The 20082-nt window shown below is 40.6% G+C and overlaps 1 protein-coding gene across 6 annotated transcripts in view; it reads right to left on the bottom strand.

Moving 5' to 3' along the window:
- The window catches only part of PPP1R12A (protein phosphatase 1 regulatory subunit 12A), a 93594-nt gene that overhangs the window by 4837 nt on the left and 68675 nt on the right, over window positions 1-20082 (bottom strand). For 3 of the 6 annotated variants that reach the window (XM_081928744.1, XM_081928745.1, XM_081928740.1), the window contains 11 exons: window positions 17395-17485; window positions 14882-15079; window positions 14306-14456; window positions 13127-13245; window positions 11817-11882; window positions 10425-10441; window positions 8951-9077; window positions 7820-7924; window positions 4391-4438; window positions 3155-3205; window positions 1316-1446 (listed from right to left, as the gene is read on the bottom strand). In XM_081928744.1, coding sequence (XP_081784870.1) covers window positions 1316-1446; window positions 3155-3205; window positions 4391-4438; window positions 7820-7924; window positions 8951-9077; window positions 10425-10441; window positions 11817-11882; window positions 13127-13245; window positions 14306-14456; window positions 14882-15079; window positions 17395-17485 — 1104 coding nt within the window. Of the gene's footprint in view, window positions 1-1315; window positions 1447-3154; window positions 3206-3864; window positions 3896-4390; window positions 4439-7819; window positions 7925-8950; window positions 9078-10424; window positions 10442-11816; window positions 11883-13126; window positions 13246-14305; window positions 14457-14881; window positions 15080-17394; window positions 17486-20082 lie in introns of those variants that run through there. The other 3 variants (XM_081928743.1, XM_081928742.1, XM_081928741.1) reach the window with 3 other exon arrangements.

The raw sequence follows: 20082 nt of genomic DNA on the forward strand, positions 1-20082 counted from the left end.
TGCTTAAAGTATTTTTCTTTAGGCAAGCCTATTCAGACATGTAGAAATTACACGTGTTTTATTTCTTTTTAGCTACTGTTGATTGCAAAGGTAAATTTTCAGTTTCACAGTAATGAGACTTAACTTTCAGCTATAAAAGCTCATGCCTCCTCTATGGCATTGGCATGGCACATGTTAATCAATTGGAGGAAAATCTAAGCTCATATAAAAAAATTAATTCTGCTGTATTTACGAGCTGCCTCAAACAGTTAATGCAAAATATTGCAACTGATAATTTCTTCTGTATTATTATTATTATTATTATTTCATCTGACACATTGTTTTTTCAACCACTCACTAGAACTTAGTACTGATGGTTTTATTCAATTAAGTTTTACTCAGAGCAAACCCATTAAAATTAATGGAACTAAATTAGTCATGCTCATCAACTTCAATGGGTCTACTCTGATGGACCCCAAGTATACAACAATGTTAATTTTTTTTTAAAAAAAAAAGTTTACTATGACAATTTGGGAAAGATAACACAACCCTGTGACATTTTCCACTTTAAGTAGTAAGCTGGTACCAGAGGTTTCCAATTAGCACAGATGAGTCTTATGTTTTTCAGTAAGTTTATATTCAGATGTAGTACTTAGCTTCCAGTGAAGTATCAATTCAACAATTCAGATTAGGGTTTAGTTTTTCAGCTCCTCAACATTTTAATACATATCCAAGGAACGGCGCATCTCTGAACTGTGGTAGGTAGTAAGGCCCGCAGATTAACATCAAAGCAATCTGCCAACACGGATGCATTCACCATATACATATGCCATGCTAAACCACAGCACAGCGTGATAAATGAATGTATCGCAATAAGCCTACCCTCTCCTCCCACCGTGTGACTGGGAGGAAGTGTTTGAAAGCTTTTTGCTTCACTACAGTTTGTCATGTCATATGCCCCTGATAAACTGTGGTTAATAGAAACTACAGCTAGTTTCAAACAAGCCAGCTTCAAATCATAGTTTCTAAAGCTGGCTTATCTAACACTTGCCATAGTTAGGATTAATCAGTTCTTGGTCCAGACAACATAGAAAGCTGTGGCTATTCAGAAGAGGAAGTGAAAGTTTCTGAACTCCTTTGCAACTAAACAACATCAATATATCTGTTAGTAATAGGGTAAAATTGGAATACTGGAAACTGTATTTAAGCTGCACTTCTAGTCAAGCAATAAGCCAGTCTTCAGACACACAAGCATTAATAGTGAGAGATGCAGGCCATAACACTCACTGAAAGTCAACACCTGCCCAGCTACAGAAAAAAGAAAAGGGGAAATTACAAGTCCACAGAATGTCGATGCCTGCAGGCACCTGACAGCTTGGTAACCACTCTGGTCAAGGCCCTATTCTCAGTCAGCAGTCGCTCATTTAAATGCCTCAAAGCCTGAACATGCTTTACTTGAAATGTATTCTGCAGGAATCAAAGAAACAGGAGCCAATGAGAGAAATGCAATTGTGGCATGTTGAAAAGGTATCACAGGTGAAGACAACTAAAAGAAAAAAGAAAGAGATGTAAAGATAATACTTTCTTTAGCAGCAGATTGTTCTGTGTGAAACTAAGAAACTACCTAACTATATATAGGGAATCAGTGACTGTGCAAAGGCTGGTGCCAAATGTGTTGCTCTGCTTTCTTTTAGACCACATCAGTGGGCTGAGAGTGGGGGGTTGTCATCTGGGCAGCCCAGGACCTCCATACACAGTGCCCAGCCTTGAGCCCTGGAGAAGTCACTTTGGTGCAGCAAAAACAATGCAGGAAGCGCTGTGATTTGACTTCACCCCGGAGGGGCTGCTGGTAGCATTTCAAGCATTAAACTATCTGGGCCCAAATCCCTGTGTCCCTATATGACTACAGTGGAACTTCTGTTTCGAGTGTCTCAAAAGCCAAATGTTTCGGTTTTCTAACGCCAAAAACCTGGAAGTAATTGCTTCCATTTTCATATGTGCCTCGGAAGTCAAACGTGTTTTCAAATTTTCTCAATGGATTTTGCCGACTACTCACTGCGCCTCAGTTTTCGAACGTTTTGGAAGTCGAACGGTCTTCCGGAATGGATTACATTCAAAAACTGAGGTTCCACTGTACTAAGATCCTCAGATGACTGAGGATTTTTTTTTAAAGGCAGGAAACAAGAGAGAGCTCACAGAATCCTTTTTGAAATTATACCTATATTGGTATCTGGACATCTATATGCTATAATTGCTGATGGGTGCCATTTCAAGGCTGCTGAAATAACGCAGAAACTAAGACAAGTATCTGTCTGCTCAGTCTGGTTCTTCCCTGTGCAGGAGTGGGGAGGGAAGGAGAGCCTATCTGCCTTGTTATACTGAGGCTTCCTTTTTTATTAAGCCAATCAGTGTCTTTCCAATGGGGTGTAGGAGAAAGTCATATTCTGAAACATGCCCATCTCTAATTTGCATGTACATATGTGGTGTGTGTGTGTGTGTGTGTGTGTGTGTGTGTGTGAGAGAGAGAGAGAGAGAGAGAGAGAGAGAGAGAGAGAGAGAGAGAGAGAGAGAGAGATGGACAGACAGACAGCTTATTTCTTCATTAGGTCCCTGTGAATTAAAGGTTGGATAAGAGAGGGAAAAACCAAGTGATAGGTTTAGAAATTGTTGTGACCTTAACTTCACTCTGACTGTAGCCTCAAGGAAATACTACCCTTGATGCGAAGACTGTCTGATAGCAGAGGAACCTGCATTTTCACAAATCAAAAGTACTTCATTATTCAATTTAAAAATGTTTTGCCTATACTTTAAACACACACACTTGGGAAAAGTATAGCCATATTCAACCAATATAGGCTTTTGTTTTTTAATAGAACCATATGTCTCAATAGTATCTGAACCAACTCAGACAATCTCAGGTAAAAGTCCTCTACTACTGTAAACAAAACTGTATGGCACAATATTCTATCCTTTACAAAAGCTGCATTCTATTAGACAGCTTTCGCATGAGCTGTGATTACATGGCTGACCATGTAATAAAAAGACATTGAAAATCAGAAGAATGTTATTCTGTAATTTGATGCACTCCTAATCAATACATAAAAATAAGAATGTGCACACTGTAACCTATAAACAATGCTACTGCCCTAAATGAAAATAGTTGAAGCACGCTTACTTTGAGTTCCTCTTCCATTTCAGATATCCGCCTTTCTAGAGCTCTTCTTTCCTACAGAAAACCATTTGCATTAATAACACAATTTGGATATATATTTTAAGCATCATCTCTGTAGAGCAATCTCAGATTTTGAAGATTAAACAACCATAAGCACAGTGAGGACAAGAAACTTGCGAGGCCAGTGATGTGTAAAAAAATACTTCAAATTTAAAATCAAGACAACAGAACTAATTTCGGTCAAATTCTACCAGTTAAATACATTCTTTATATAAAGTTGATCAGGCAATAGTTTTTGTAACATCAGTTGGGTATTACTCCTTTAACTGTATTTTGTGGTAGTTTAGCATACAAGAAACGCAGAAAAGATATCAACTGCCTTAAGGAAAAGGAAGCACAAAGCATTACGTTCCACAGACAGGCAAATGTTAGTTTGCATTCTGTACTACACCCAAGTAATACTAATCGTGTGTGTCCTAGTGCATATTCTATTATCATTCATTGGACAACAGGTCTTAAAGCTAAAGTATTGCTTTGTGTTAAGACAATGCGGTGAGTCTCATTAAAAAGCAGCGGCTGTATCCAGTATCTGACATTCAAACGTTTTCAAAGTGTGAAAGACAAAAGCAAATTGCTACAAAGTATACATTCAACAGTGTTATGCAAAACAAGCAGCATCAGCTGAGGTGTGTAAAACTTTGGTTAGATCATACCGCTGCGAGGATACTGACTCTTGTCGGTCACCTTTCAGATACAAACCATTTGAATTTAGTTTAATCATAGTTAAGTGAGTTCCTAAACATATTTTACCCAGTTTTAGCAATTAATTTCAAGAGCCTAGTACAGTCATAATTCATTTTGATCAGTCTGTCATTCATTTAACTCTCTGTGATAAGAACCAAGTTTCGTTAAAAAAAAACAACTTCTTTACTTGTAGCAGTGCTCAGTTAAGTAACAGTGAGTTAACCGATTTAAGCCATTTCCACCAATCGTATATTTTTAAAAAGTTGCCAGACCAAATCCAGCGCGGAAGTTTAAATTTAACTATTTGATTCTTATTGCTCTTATATCAATACATAAAGTGCATCCCTTGTGCACACACAGTCTGTCCAGAAATCTAATTGCCTAACTAAATTGTTGCAGTTTGTTCTTTTTTGCATAATGCTTCCCAATTCAAATTATTATTTTATAAGAATATTATATAAACCTAGAGGACCAAAAGCCCAGGAAAAAACTTACCCTTTTTTCCATTTCTAGCAGAGACCTATCAGCAAATCTTTCCTGCCTCTGAAATAGATAAGTGATCACACGCAATGTCACTCACAAGAAAAATAAAGGAGGTAAACAAACGTGGGGAAAATGCAATTTAGAGAAGTATTGTTGCTTTACCAGTGGTGGGTAGAATCCAGACTAAATTTGACAGTGAAAACGACAGAACCAACTCATTTCTAAGGGAATTAACATCCGCTATGTCTGAATCCAACCCAATATTTATTCATATTTTTTTTCTGTAACATGAACTTCAAGGAGTGCCTGAAATTCATGGGCACTCTCAGATTCATAGGTTTGATGAGTATAATCTCAACATGAAACCATAAATACTTTTTTGGGGGAAATAGAAGATAAAGAAAACTATGAGGTAGGTGCTAGAAACATAGTTAATAGTATTCAACATCATATGCTATCCTTTAATTAATGGATACTGATGATCTATACACAAATTTAATATAGATTTCTTGTAATGGAGATCAATGAAGTACAGATACAAGGCCAGAGTTACATTTACTAATAATTTCAAATAACACTATAACACAGAATGTGGCCCATGTAGCTAATCAGATCAGATCTCCAATGTATCTGGAATGTCAAGAGTGAACATGAACGAATACACTAAAGGGTCTTTATAAGGATATGTGCACATTCAAGCCTCTCTCTGCCTGTTTTAGTACCGTATTTCTCACCCTATAGGACGCACTTTTCCCCCTCCAAAAATGAAGGGGAAATGTGTGTGCGTCCTATGGGGCGAATGCAGGCTTTCGCTGAAGCGTGGAGAGCGAGAGGGGTCGGTGCGCACCGACCCCTCTCGCTCTCCACGCTTCAGGAAGCTATCAGCAAGCCTGGGGAGCCCGCAGGGCTCCCTTGGCTGCGGATAGCAGCCTGCTGCCCGGAGTGCGCCAAAGCAGAGCGCCCCACGCTTCAGGCAGATATCCGCACCCTAGGGAGCCCTGCGGGAGTTCCCACAGGGCTCCCAAGCTGCGGATATCATCCTGCTTGCCCGGAGCGCGGGGTGCGCTGAAGCAGAGCGCCCTGCGCTTCGGGCAGATATCAGCGACTGGGGGGGGGTAATTTCCCCCCCTTTATTCTCCCCCCCAAAAAACCTAGGTGCGTCCAATAGGGCGAAAAATACGGTAGTCATTAATCAGGTGGCTGGAATAATCACTTAACATTTCCCATCCTGCTTCTAAACTTGTTCTCAGGAAGTTTCTGCCATCATATATCAATTTCAGTTAATAGAAGTTGCTGCTCAAGGACAAACACACTGCTCCTTTTGAAGGTATAAGCTTAAAATCAGTCTCTATCAGCAGCAACTTCCTTACACTCCATCAACTCACCACCTTTTTACCCATATAAGTTAATGATTATTGTTCACTTTTATGAAGCAGTAATACTAGGGATAAAACTTGACACCTAACATTAGCTGTCCATTGAGAAGGGCCAGATGGTTTGCAGGGGGAAGACTTCCAACTCATCTCTACAATATCAAGGACACTGTCTTCCCATCATAATCACATAAATTTTGAAGTCGTTTATGCAGCAATTAAAGCAGAAATGTTCAAGGGTTAAAGACTAGGCCTTGTTTGAACATAATGATAACTATGGTATAGTGTTGAATGAGCCTGCTATGCCTCCACCTCCAGTTTTCACTTCCAGTTTTCACTAACCACAGTTTATCATCAAATCCAAACCTGGGCAAACAGCGGTTAGCATCAACCACAAGTCTATCGAAACAAGCCAACTTCAGGCCGTGGTTATTAAGAAAATAGCAAATTTCCCTAAACCATTCCTAACAGGTACCCGAGTGATCATTCTAAAGATTTCAGTGTCAAGACAGTGAATGAGCTAGATCATTTTACTCCAGATATTATAGTCCTACATTGCCCCCTTTTCTTCACATGGTAACATGTACTACTTCCTACGCCACCAGCTCCACAGATAAATTTATGTAACCAGATCCTATGCATATTTATGAAGAAGCAAGTTCCACAGTGTTCAATAGAGCTTATCCAAAGTGTGTGTTCAGAAAGTAAGAGACAGAGAGAGGGGAAGAAATTACTCTGGATCAGAGGTTGAATAATGTGCTTTTTCAGGTCTTTCTTTCAGGTTCTCCCTGTTTTAAAGTAGACAACATTTGCTGAAGAACAGTAGTCTCTCTTGTATCTATTTTGCCTTCGTTATCTTTTGCTGTCTACAAAAAGAGCTGAGAGCCATAGTGAGGCCCCTTTACTTTGCTGCCCAAAGCTGGGATCCCAACTTGGGATTCTCTTAAGCACTTGGAGGACCCAAGGAGTTGGGGTTGTAAAGAATGATGAACTAATTACTCCCCAGCCCCTTTGTTTCACTCTTTTTACAATCCTAGGCCCTGCATCCACCAGAGGCAGAAGGATGCACAAATCAGTTTGGGCTCACTACCTCCTTCTCTGTGTCATGCCATTAGTGGGCTCTTAGCAACCCAAAACCATGGAGAGAAAGGCAGCAACAGCACAGCAACAATGATGAAAGGGGCTTCAGGCGGCAGGTTGGGGACAGGTGGGAGGGGCAGCAGATCCACACACCAAGGACTGTGCCGCTCACCTCCTCCTCCATCAATATAAAATAATAATTTACAACTTTGCCCTATGCAAGTTGTGTATGAAATACCATTCTGCACACTTAAACCTTTAAAATGTATAAAAATTCTGCACTTCACATTTCATTTTTCTAGTTTGCCACCTCACTGCATGTTACTGCCTGAACTCCACCTAAGAGACTCAGATTCCATACACTTCCAAGAGCGCTGGTAAAGCCCAATAGAAACCTTCTAATATGTGAAATATTCAATATTTATTTATATTTCTAATAGAACTTTTGTGCCAGGTTTATAACAAACAGAATTAAAGCATGATGTTTAAAAGGAACTATTTAAAAAGTGTGTTTCCATCTCTTTGGAAAATGCAAAGCTGATCCTTGGTGACACACATTTTACTGCACCTACATATGCTTTTTCTGTGGTGGCGCCTCATTTATGGAACTTCCTCCCTAGACATTGGACTATTGGCCAGCCTTCAAAATGGCTTTGGAGACCAATCTGTTCTGTTTAGCTTTTAACAATGATGATTTTATTAAGGTTGCTGCTAGATTTCAGAGTATTACTAGATTTGTAACTAAATTTCCAGATAAAATATTTTTCAGGCCAGCAAAAATTTGAAGGATTCTCTAATTTGTACTTATTGCTCTGCCTGTTATTTTGGCATTTTATTGTTTGTAATCTGTTTTAAACTGTATTAGTGATTAGTGATTGGTTATTTTAATTGTTATATGCTTGTAAGCAGCCTAGAGAGGATATCATATAAGGCAGCCTGAAGATCCTTTGAAGAAATAAAATTAAATTGAGAGTTTAAAAATACAAACCTGAGTTGCCTTTTCCAACTGTAGTTTGAGATCCGTCAGTTCCATGTTGGTATCATGCAATTGTGCTTTCAACTTTTCATTTTCAGCTACAATCTGTTCATAAAGCTAAGAAATATGCAATACTTTTATAAATCATGCACTCCTTCAAACTTCTATTATAACTGCATTTATAAATTGATAATTGTAGAGACATAAAATTTAAAATAGGATTAGAAGGGCAGTAGGCAAGGAGCAACTGTTTAGATTTCTGGGTTCTGTGTATGGCTGGGCGATATATGGTTTTCAACATTGTGATATATCACCAGCTAAACACTGAGATATTCCAATATATCACAATGTCTGAAATAAGGATTTAGCCTAACTTCTATCCTCTAAGCTCTGGAAATCTCTAGGTTCGATTTCTGCAATGTTTTATACGCAAATGCTGCCTCTGAAGATAGTTCAAGAACTTCAGCTGGTGCAGAATTCAGCAGCCAGGTTGCTCACTAGTGAAAGATGGCTTGAGTTTATTACACTGATCCTGCACTGATTGCCACTTAGTTTTCAGGCTCAATTCAAAGTGCTGGTTTTGACTTATAAAGCCATAAGCAGTTCAGGACCACAATATCTCAAAGACCGCCTCTCCCCATAGGAACCAAGCTGGACCTTGCAATGATCAACTTTCTCCATGCACCACAGTCACCTCTCTCCATTCATGGAAGCAAGAGACATTATACTGGTTCAAGTACACATTCCAGTTAGGCAAAAGCACTAGAGAAGGTTGAAGGGCTGGTGAGGGGAGCATCCTAGGAAAGGGGTGTAGCCTAAAGAGGGTCCAATGGGTGACATAGGGTGGCCTTGTGGCTCACATTCAGCCCTGGGCCTGAAGTTCCCCACCCCTGTTCTAAATAAGAAAGGAGGTGGGGTAAAGAGGCCATGCATTTGAAGCCGCTTTACAAATAGCACCTTAACAATGGCCTCAATCAAAATTTACCTCAAAACCAATACCATACAGCTTGAAATTGCATCTTATAGTCCCCAGAATGTATGTATGCATATGATGTCAAACTGAATTAAGAGAACCCTACAGAATGACTTCACAAACTTGTAATAAAGTCATCTTGTTAACACACAACTGATGGGGTCAGATACCTTTTTAAAATCTGTTGTATCTTCTTTTTCTAGCTTGCTGGAATATGATTTGCGATCTTCCAAGTAACTGTATCCAGTCCGTCCTAGTACTGAATCGTAACGATCTCCTGATGATCCTGTATCATATCTTCCAAAATAGAATAGAAGTTCAGTCTCTCACAGCTCTATTCAGAATTACAACAAACTATGGTCTGAGCTAGCTCTAATTTAGAAACTAAGTCACAGTGGCTTCATTTGCACATCAGAACGGTCTGCAGTTAATTGTTTAGCATGCTCACACAGGTGGCTCCTCCCCTAGCGCGAGAGACAAATCACAATCCCTGGTGTACTGTAATGTCTGAGCTTGGGATCATGAGTTGTTTCACTCCAAACAAATCAGAATGTGAAGCCAATATTTGTTCTTAGCTTACCAAGGTGGGGATTGGGGCAACGAAACAAGCCTGATCCCTCATTCAGATATAATGATACATCAAAGATCATGGTTTGCTGTTCCTGCTGGCACTATGGAAGGAGCAAAGCCGCAGTGATTTTCATGTTCATGGGAAACTAATAATGATGGTTTACTGTGACATGCAAAACTGGGCCCTACATGCAAAACACAATTTATGCTATTTTTGCTTAGTTGTCTCCTCAAAGGGTTCCAAGATTCAATTTATAAACCACTTCACCTTGTTGTACCTCCAGCAACACAACCACAGATATGCTGTCTTGTTGCCATCAATCAGTAACGCTAAAAAGGGCAGCACAACTGAGAACATTCTTCTTTTTATTGGCCTCAGAGGGTGGAATGCCAACTATGACTTGTCAATTGGGACATTTCATTAACCTCATGGTTTCAACATTCTCAAACTATGATTTGTCAAATTTGAACATTGTGACGAACGATAGTTAAGCTCTGAAAATGATGATTTGACATGACATCTGAATTAAGTCACTGACATATTAATATTATAACTCAACTAAAGATACGGTGTGAATTCAAATAATGTATATGCAATCTTCCACTTCTCTCCATTTTATACAAAAGCAAACGTGAACTAGGGTATGATATTATCAGGGAACATCCTCCACTTGGGGACTTCCCAAAAGCTGAATCTTACAGAGAAATGGTTAAAATCCCCTCAATTTAGGTGTGGCAAAGCATACAACCTTCATCATGTTTGTAACCAATGAATCATATTGCTTGGCTCTACTGGAACATTTTATAATCCTCAAGATGTCATGGTGCGGCCATGCTGACGGTCAACATGCTAGCATAATAGCAACTCTGTGGACATGTTGAAACTGGATGTAATCTTCTACAGTTTTGGTATTTATGGAACTGAGCTGTGGGCAGCTTCTTGCATCGCATCATTTGCAAAGTGCCTTTTTCCATAAAAGCATGCTTAACCTCTCATTTCATTAGCAACATTAAACAATTAAGAATGTTATACTTCACATCATAAGGAGAGCTAAACGTGAAGATTACACGTACCTTGAAATGCTTTCACCCTGAAGGAGGAAGAGGAAACAAATATTGTAAAAGACTGCACACCTATGTTTAACAAGCAAATTATTCACAGCTTACTAGACAATTAATGAGAATTTAAAGTAAGCTCAGCAATTAAAATAAAATGGACCGTAAAATATACTGTATGGCAGAGGTGTGGAACCACCAGCCTACAGGTCCATTCAGGTCAGCTAGGGGTTCTAATTTGCCCTGGGAGGCCATTTCCCCCAAACCACACTCACCTGCCCCATCCCTGATGTCATATGTGACATCAGGTATATGGCAGGTAAAGGCGTGACTGCTGTTACTTTGAAGTCCATTTCCAAGCCGTGTGTATTGAAACTTATCTGCAAAACAGTCTTCAAAGGAAAGTTCTTTTCAAGTTGTCACCCAATGTCATAACAACATCAGGTGATTGACAGGTGGGTAGTACCACCCATGTGTCAGAACTGACACTTGGGATTGAGGGGAAGGAAGGATCTGGCCCACTGGTGGTATGCAGTCATCTACCCCTGCTGCATGGAATCATAGGCTAGAATCCAAATAGCTAACTTAAATACACCAAGGGATTGGGCGTGCCCAAAGGCATTTTGGACTTCTTTCTTTGAATAACAGACCTTCCAAGCCGAAGAGCATTTCAGAGACTTCTATGATTTCAAAAGTAATTTGCAATGCAGCTTAGGGAACTGCTGTTTGAGTGATACAAGCCGAAAGTCTCCATGGCCACATGAAAGTAACTGCATGTTTGGATCCTAGCAACAATTTGCAGAATCTTCACAAGAACACCAATATTAGAAATATAGACCCCATGTTATGACAAAGTTCTAAAGAGTTAATGATTCTGCCTTCCTGTTCTTTTAGTATTCTATGTATTCCAACTGCTCTCTCATTTTTCAGTGTGGACAGTCCACTATGTGGTGATTTTAAATAAACTTTACACCATTCTTTTGTTTGAATGTATTTTGTAGGGTCCACTTAGAGCTTATTCAAGTGAAATGTTCACATGAAACAGATAATGTTGGCATTATCACAGCAAGATGTATGCAATCTCAGTTAATGCACTATTACTGAATTTAAACAGGATGCAATACCTGTGGGAGTGTAGCTTTTGTAAAATATGGCACTCAAATGAGAATCAAAATGCAAGAGAACAGGGGGAAAGATAGATGGAACAGCACTGCAATATGGAAACAACTTTGTGCGCTATGAAAGATAATCAACAGGTTACGCTTCTATGAAGGCCAAATAAAATTATCACATGATCTCTGAACTTAATGTTTTAACCCCAGAAGATACAATTTTCTTCACAGAACCTTGAATAAAATCGTAGCATAAGATTATGTCTTTTATGCAAGGAAAACATAACAGAACAATTACCTGTGTTTCTTTTTTATTTGTTCCCTCTTCTGAATCAGATGGGTGTTCTTGTTCATTTTCATCACTCTGAGGGAGGAAACCCATTTAAAATTAGCATATATTTACATTCTGCCTCGGGACAGAACAACTTAGAAGGAGGGCTTCCTCCAAACACTTTCAGCCTTCAAACTGCTTCAAACAAGCAGATCTAGTTTGTCAGTAACAAAATTCTATCCTAGTTGCTCACCACCATTCACACATTTATACTGGAATATAATCTATGTTTGTACTCTTCTAACACAAAATTTCAACTATTTTTGTCCAATTCTTCAATTCTGGGACAACTTACTGTAATCAACTTAATTTTTTAAATAAAACAATAGACACTCTTTCCCTATAAATAGCAGATACACAGAATCTGTATTTTCAGATTTTATTGGGGCTATTGGGTTGTTGTTTTTATTTTTATTAGGTATTTTGTGGTTCTATATCTTGATTTTATTTTGTGAACTGTACTGAGACCACTGGGTATAGGCGGTATATAAATAACAACAACAACAACAATAACAACAACAATATACAAACAGCAATTTATGGGTGGCAAGTCCATATTAATGTTTAAGCAGTTAACTTACATACAAGAACTTTTACTTAACTACTTTACAGCATCTCATTGCAGCATCTCATTCATCTCACTGTTTCTGATTTAAAGTCACACACATAATCATCCAAGCCCTAATTAACAAAAATTCCTGCTTATCCAATGTATTATGAATTATGTATGTGTTACAATTAATGTCACACATTTTCCATATTACAGGGGGGTATAGTCAATGCTTGCATTGAGTAGACCCACTAAAATTTATAGCGATGACTACCTTGGGTTCATTACTTTCAATGTGTCTATCCTAAGTAGAACTTAGTTGGGTACTGATTTTACTTTAAGGTAATGACTAGTAACTGAATTCATTAATTGTCAAAAAAAGCTGTGATATCAGTGATGAAGAAGTCTGTTGTCTCACTAATAAAAAAAATAATGTATATATTGTGGATGGGTTGGTGATTCATGAAATAGTTTGAATGTCTAGATCTGACAACTGGGTATAACCACCACACTTCTAAAATGAGATTGATAGCTGTGTTAAGCGTCAGATCAATAGCATTAAAATACATGAATCTCACCTATGTCTGAAACATAAATCTGCAATATGAAAACAAAAACCCAATTTCCACAGCTTGTTTTATCAACTGTGTTGCCTCAGTTCATTGAATTCTCCCTGAACTGTTTCTAAATACAGATCTATATGCAATTTAAATGGGTTTTTACTTACATCCTGAGTCCAAAAAGAAACTCCTGTAGATCTTCGTTTTTCTCTTGGCCGTCGCCTTTCCCTTATTGATTTTGTCTGTGATTTATCTTCTTCTTTTTCTTCTTCTTTCTTCCCTGTTTCTATTTAAATAGCAATGCATTGAGATTTTAATGAAGTCCAGTAAATATACTAATTTGCAACACATTACATTTCTGTTGTCATTCCTGAAGCAAGACATTCAGGATTCAAGTTTATGAAAATCCTAAAATGCTTTTGAGAATATGGTAAATGTAGATCACTTTTAACATGCCATTATTCTCTTTATACATTGTTCCATCATTTCTAACTATAATATTTCATTGTAGTATTATATGGATTTAACCTTAAGACTCAAAGCCTAACACATATGCATACATTATGACATCTACAAACACATATTCATCAAAGCAACCAGAGCACACTTATTCAGGTAAGTATTTGTTTAGCCAGAAGCATCAAGAATTCAGCGTGCAACAGACTCTTTCAGAGAGATTTGTGTTCAAATTAGCTAGATTTGCTTTTCTTTGTATGGTAATGCATTTAATGAAATCCAGCAATTTTCAGACCATGGTAAGGTGCCACTTCTGTAAACTAAGATTTAAAGTAACATGTCAGAAAGATCAAAGTTTAACCTTTCAAACTGATTGTTCAGCTCCAAAATGCTTTTATTAACTTATACAAGAATTATTAAGCAGGGCTGCACAAGCATATAACATTCCTTTGCTATCATGCACTTTATCCATGTGTTTACCCTTGAATTAACATAAGAAATCACAAACATCCAGGTACTTGTTAATTCACTGCTCCAGTCTTCAGGGCTGAAAAATGAATCTATATTAAGGCAACACAATACTCAGCCTCACTCTAAACTTTTTCTTTTTTAAAAAAAGTTATTCCTATAACAATTCAAAATTAAAATTTAGAGCCCATGGAATTATGGGAACTGATGAGCAAGTTTAGATTTGATCTACAGAAAGCAATTTAAAAGTATAATTACTGAGGAATTGCTGAAATACTGATTTTAGGTGGCCATTCTGCAGGAGGATTCCCAACCATTTTACCAATTACTTATCTAAGGTATACCAAACTTTCTTGAAGGGGGTAGTGGTTCATTTGATAACACCAACACAGAAAAAGAAAAAAAAGTAAGAGAAGCCTTACCTCTCTCATTTTCCTTTGCTCCACTTCTGGAGTAAGCAGAAGTTATACCTATAAGGCTGTTTGGTCTGTTTAGTTGGCTTGAAGAACTAGATGTGGCAACTGAAGAAGTTGATGAAGTAGTTGAAGGTGTAGTTCTATAGCGATGATATGGCTGTCAACAGGGAGAAGTCCATATCAGTTTTGAAATATTAGGAAGCATAGAAATGCAGATTAAATCATTTTCATCAAGTAAGCTACTTCCTACAATTTCAGAATGGCTGCCTACCTTGCGCCACATGAGTAGCAGTTGCGGCCCCTTGCAAGCTGCCCTTCATTCCCAGGGCAATTAGGAGTCACATCCCCAACAGCCAGCCATTGTAAATTCCCTGACTAGCTGCATTGCAGGGTGTGATAGCTCAGCAAGACTAAAGTTTAAATTGCCCAATCATGGGCAGCCAATGGGGCAGCCTGGTCGGTGGACCTGAGTGCAGAAGTTCCCACTCTAATGCATTAACTGGGGATAAAATCCAACTGTGCCTAGCATTCGAAGCACAGTTGGCCAATTCATGCCTGTGCAATAAGAGAAACATGAAATACCTCCTCTATGGTCCGTGTGTATCTTTGTCTATAATCATCATCTTTCGATTCAGATTCTTTCTTTTCTTCCTGTTTTTCTTTGTCCTGTTTTTCTTTTTCCTCCTTTTCTTTTTCTTCATTTTCTTGCTCTCTGGTTCGTGTACCACGACTTCTGCCAATAGTCTTTTCGGCTTCTTGAAGATCAGTCAGCGTTACCCCCTTTAGAAGAATTGCACCCCAAAAAAGGATAACATGTCAAGTCTCCAGTATCTAATTTGACTTCTGCTGACATTCAAACAATAATCTAATAAAGGTAAATTGTATTTTGTAAAAAAAATAAAATCCAAACCAAACCTGAGGCTACACCCCATTTCCTAATCTCATACAGTGGTGCCTCGCAAGACGAAATTAATTCGTTCCGCAAGTCTCTTCGTCTTGCGAGTTTTTCGTCTTGCGATGCACGGTTTTCCATAGGAATGCATTGAAAATCAATTAATGCGTTCCTATGGAAAAAGCCTTCCCCCGACCTCTTCTGGCGGGCGGCATTTTAAAATCGCCCGGGACAGCGGAGGACTTCTCCGCTGTCCGGGGCGATTTAAAAGCCCCTGGGAAGGCAGGCAGGGGGGACAAAGGCTTTCCCGCCCGGCCGCCCGGCTTCGGGACATCGTTCCGATGCCGGGCGGCTGGGGGAGGCTTTCCTGCCCCACCGCCCGGCATCGGGACGATGCCCCGATGCCGGGCGGCTGGGGGAGGCGTTCCTGCCCCACCGCCCGGCATCGGGACGATGCCCCGATGCCGGGCGGCTGGGGGAGGCGTTCCTGCCCCACCGCCCGGCATCGGGACGATGCCCCGAAGCCGGGCGGGGGGGGGGAGGCTTTCCCGCCCGGCCGCCCGGCTTCGGGACATCGTTCCGATGCCGGGCGGCTGGGGGAGGCTTTCCTGCCCCACCGCCCGGCATCGGGACGATGCCCCAAAGCCGGGCGGCTGGGGGAGGCGTTCCTGCCCCACCGCCCGGCATCGGGATGATGCCCCGAAGCCGGGCGGGGGGGGGGAGGCTTTCCCGCCCGGCCGCCCGGCTTCGGGACATCGTTCCGATGCCGGGCGGCTGGGGGAGGCTTTCCTGCCCCACCGCCCGGCATCGGGACGATGCCCCGAAGCCGGGCGGCTGGGGGAGGCGTTCCTGCCCCACCGCCCGGCATCGGGATGATGCCCCGAAGCCGGGCGGGGGGGGAGGCTTTCCCGCCCGGCCGCCCGGCTTCGGGACATCGTTCCGATGCCGGGCGGCTGGGGGAGGCTTTCCTGCCCCACCGCCCGGCATCGGGACGATGCCCCGAAGCCGGGCGGCTGGGGGAGGCGTTCCTGCCCCACCGCCCGGCATCGGGACGATGCCCCGAAGCCGGGCGGCTGGGGGAGGCGTTCCTGCCCCACCGCCCGGCATCGGGATGATGCCCCGAAGCCGGGCGGGGGGGGAGGCTTCAAAAGCCGTCCGGGGGCTTTTAAATCGCCCCGGACAGTCCCGGGGCGATTTAAAAGCCCCCCGGTTAGGCAGGCAGGGGGGGCAAAAGTCTTTGCCCCCCCTGCCTGCCTTCAAAAGCCGTCCGGGATAGCGGGAAGCGCTTCCCTGCTATCCCGGACCGCTTTTAAAATGCTGGCGGTGGGGAGCAAAGCCTTTCGCCCCCGCCGGCCTTCCTGGACCTCTTCTGAAGTCCGGAGGGGGGGGAAGGCTTTGCTCCCCACCGCCAGCATTTAAAAAAAGGTCCCCGAGATTTCCCTATGGGCTTTCGTCTTGCGATGCAAGCCCATAGGGAAAATCGTCTAGCGAAGCGTCGCAAAAACCGAAAAACCCTTTCGTCTTGCGGGTTTTTCGTCTTGCGAGGCATTCGTCTAGCGGGGCACCACTGTAGTTCATTCTTTCTTGTTTGTTTCATCCTCATTTTTCATAGCATCCCAAAGCTTTCCCTTTCTATTTTTAATGCTGTTTCAAAACAACTGGAAGGGACGGTATTTTATGAGATAAAAATAAATGGATGCTTTTAAAAAAAACTTTTCCACTGATTGCATGCTTTGGGGAAAATATATTTTCCTTGCCCAGAACTAATTGTGTGCATGTGGATGTGTAGATTAAAGTCAGAATGCAAATACTTAACTTGCTTTTCTGAAGAGGAGCTATATCTCTCCGTTGCACTAAAAAATAAATAAATGATAATACTTGCCTCTGGGAAAGTTGTGTGAGGGTCCTGGAACACGCCTAGAGCCCAGTGAGGCACAGGGAAAGGCCTGTTCCAGACAGGCATTCAGGGATGGGGAGTTCTGGGGGTTTCTGGCTTCACATGGTTTTGGGGTTACACATGAAACCCTGGAACCAAACCCTCGCATAAGCTGTGAGTTGACTGTATATTATTACATACTTTCATTTTCGTATTTTCATTCTCTCTCTTCCTCTATGAACAGAAACCACCAATTCATAGGTATTGTACCGTCAGTGTATTGGACTAACACATATCCCCTAAATATAGCATATAAGATCACTGTACCTGAGTGGATCTTCTGGACTGCCTTGCTTGCCTTGATCTAGCTTTTCTTTGGGATTCAGATTCTTCATCCCGAACTGGAGTGAGGTATGACCTGGAATTAAAAGATTTGCTAGCTAGTAATCAATGTATAATGTAATTGCATTTTTTGAAAATAATTTGATAGAAAAAGGAGCAACCAAAGCCTCTCAGCTAAGTCACAAATAAATTAGGAAACTGAAGGTTTCAAACAATAACAAGATTCTTTTGCAGCAACAAGATCACTGCTTGCGTTTTGGTGTAATTCTGCACTGCACACATACAAGCTCTTCATATTCTGATAATACAATTACATTACAATATCAAGTCAGCACTTTAACCTAAGGATCAGCAACAGAAATACCCAGGATCAAACTGAGCCTTCTGAGAGGTATTACCAGCCACTTTCTAATACAGATGCAACAGTGCTTTTAATGAGCTCATGGTAACTGGCTATGGGATGTAGGTGTGGGAGGGCCCTGAATGGGAATCTTTATTATTCCCTCCAAATGGTACTCCAAGTAAACTAGTTGCTGGTGAACTATACTAGCAAATGTTTTTATTTACAACCACCTTGAAGTGTTGCTGCTTTGCAAAATTGGTTTTAAAAACATCATTTCATACTATTAGATCTCTCAACACTCAATCAAGCAAGGATTCCACGGCAATGGCCTAGTTTAGATGCAATGGGATACCATGATTCCCAATTACAAGAAGGTGTTGCAACAAGCTTGCTTCTCATCTCTCCTTTAACCATAAGAAACAACTGGACACTTCCTTCGGGTTTTTGAATAAACCATAGCTATGTTCAAACTCAGGAAACTGGTTCATTCTACATGTACTTACTTAACAAACCAGAACCCAATTGTGATTGTAGGTCAGGACTTGTTGAATCCAACCTGCTGGAACAGACTACCCTTTCCTGACTTTAAATTTAATGGGGGAAAGCCTGTCAGGGCACTAAGCTAAATAGTAAAAAGAGACCTCATTATTTATAAAGTAAACATTTCTCGAATTACCCCAAATACCACCTTCAAATTAATGTCTAAACATAAGGAGAACACATCTTGATAGACATTAACAAAGTATTCAGCTCATCCAGAAAGCTTATGGTATGCACATTTCTGAACATTTTGTTGTGCCACTTCCTATCATTTATTTTCTGCCCTGCTTTAGATGAGATATCTTAAAGATACCAGACACCCAAGTGTCATAAGTGTTAAGTATACTGCACTAACATAGATACATAAATGCATTAAGCCTTACAGTTAGCTATTATGTTTATGCCTCATAACCTTTGCCTCAGCTATGACCATTTAAAGAAAGTGGGGAAATAGGAAGAGCAAACAAACACTCCTCAACATATTCTTAGCAGTAGGCAATTTTGTCATCCTAGGTTATTCTAAGCAGCCAACAAACTCACATAATCAAACACTGAACTCTGAATGAATAAATTGAACTACTTTGGGACCATGTAATAATTGCCACTATGTACAGTCATGGGAAAAAGAAAGTGCACCCTCCTTGAATTCTGTGGTTTTACATATCGGGATGTAATAGCAACCATTTGTTCTTTACCAGGCCTTAAAATTAGGCATGAACAATAATTCATGACCCATTACAACGTGTCATGATTTATTTAACAGAAATAAAGTCAAGATGGAGAAATCATGTGTGGAAAAACGAAGTACACCCTTACTGCTGCCATAGCAATGAAGAGGCTAAGTAGCAGACAGGGGCTGCTAATCATATGCCCTTGCTTATTTGAACAGCAGCAAGTGTGCCCACCTCTATAAAAGGTGGGGTTTGGGCAGTCTGTTTGTCTGGAGCATTCAGGTGTATTTTAACAGAGTGCCAAGGAGGAAATATGACCCCATGCTCTTAGAGAAGCAAGTGCTGCTGCCCATGAAACTCTGAAGGGTTCCAAGGCCATCTCCAACCAATGTTAAGTCCCTCATTCTACAGTGAGAAAGATTTTCAAAAGTGGAAAACATTCAATACAGTTTCCAATCATTTCAGGAGTGGACGTCCCAGCAAATTCACCCAAAGGTCAGATAGCGCAATGCTCAGAGAAATTGCAAAAACCCCAAGAGTTACATCTCAGGCTCTACAAGCCTCAGTTAGCATGTTAAAAGTTCATGACAATTCAATTAGAAAAAGACTGAACAAGCATGGTTTGTTTGGAAGGGTTTCCAGGAGAAAGCCTCGTCTCTCTAAAAAGAACATAGCAACATGGCTTTGGTTTGCAAAGTTGCACCTGAACAAACCAATAGACTTCTGGAACAATGTCTTTTGGACGGATGAGACCAAAGTGGAGATGTTTGGGCATAATGCACAGCGCCATGTTTAGCCATGTGTGGAAAACTACGTACACCTTACGATTCAATAGCTTGTAGAACCACCATGGTTAGTTTTTCCACACATGGCTTTTCCATTTTGGCTTTATTTCTGTTAAATAAATAATGACATGGCACAATATCGTGTGTTGTTGTTCATCTGAGGTTGTAATTACTTAATCTCAAGACCTGCTAAGGAACAGATGATTGTTATTACATCTTCATATGTAAAACCACAGAATACAAAGAGGAGGTAGGCACCTTCTGGACAACACATTTTAAAAATCAAGGTAATTTAGACCACCAACAGAAATCTAAATGTGTTATTTCATCCTGT

The sequence above is a fragment of the Podarcis melisellensis genome (assembly GCF_964234715.1).
Source record: "Podarcis melisellensis genome assembly, chromosome: 10".
NCBI classification, from domain to species: Eukaryota; Metazoa; Chordata; class Lepidosauria; order Squamata; family Lacertidae; genus Podarcis; species Podarcis melisellensis.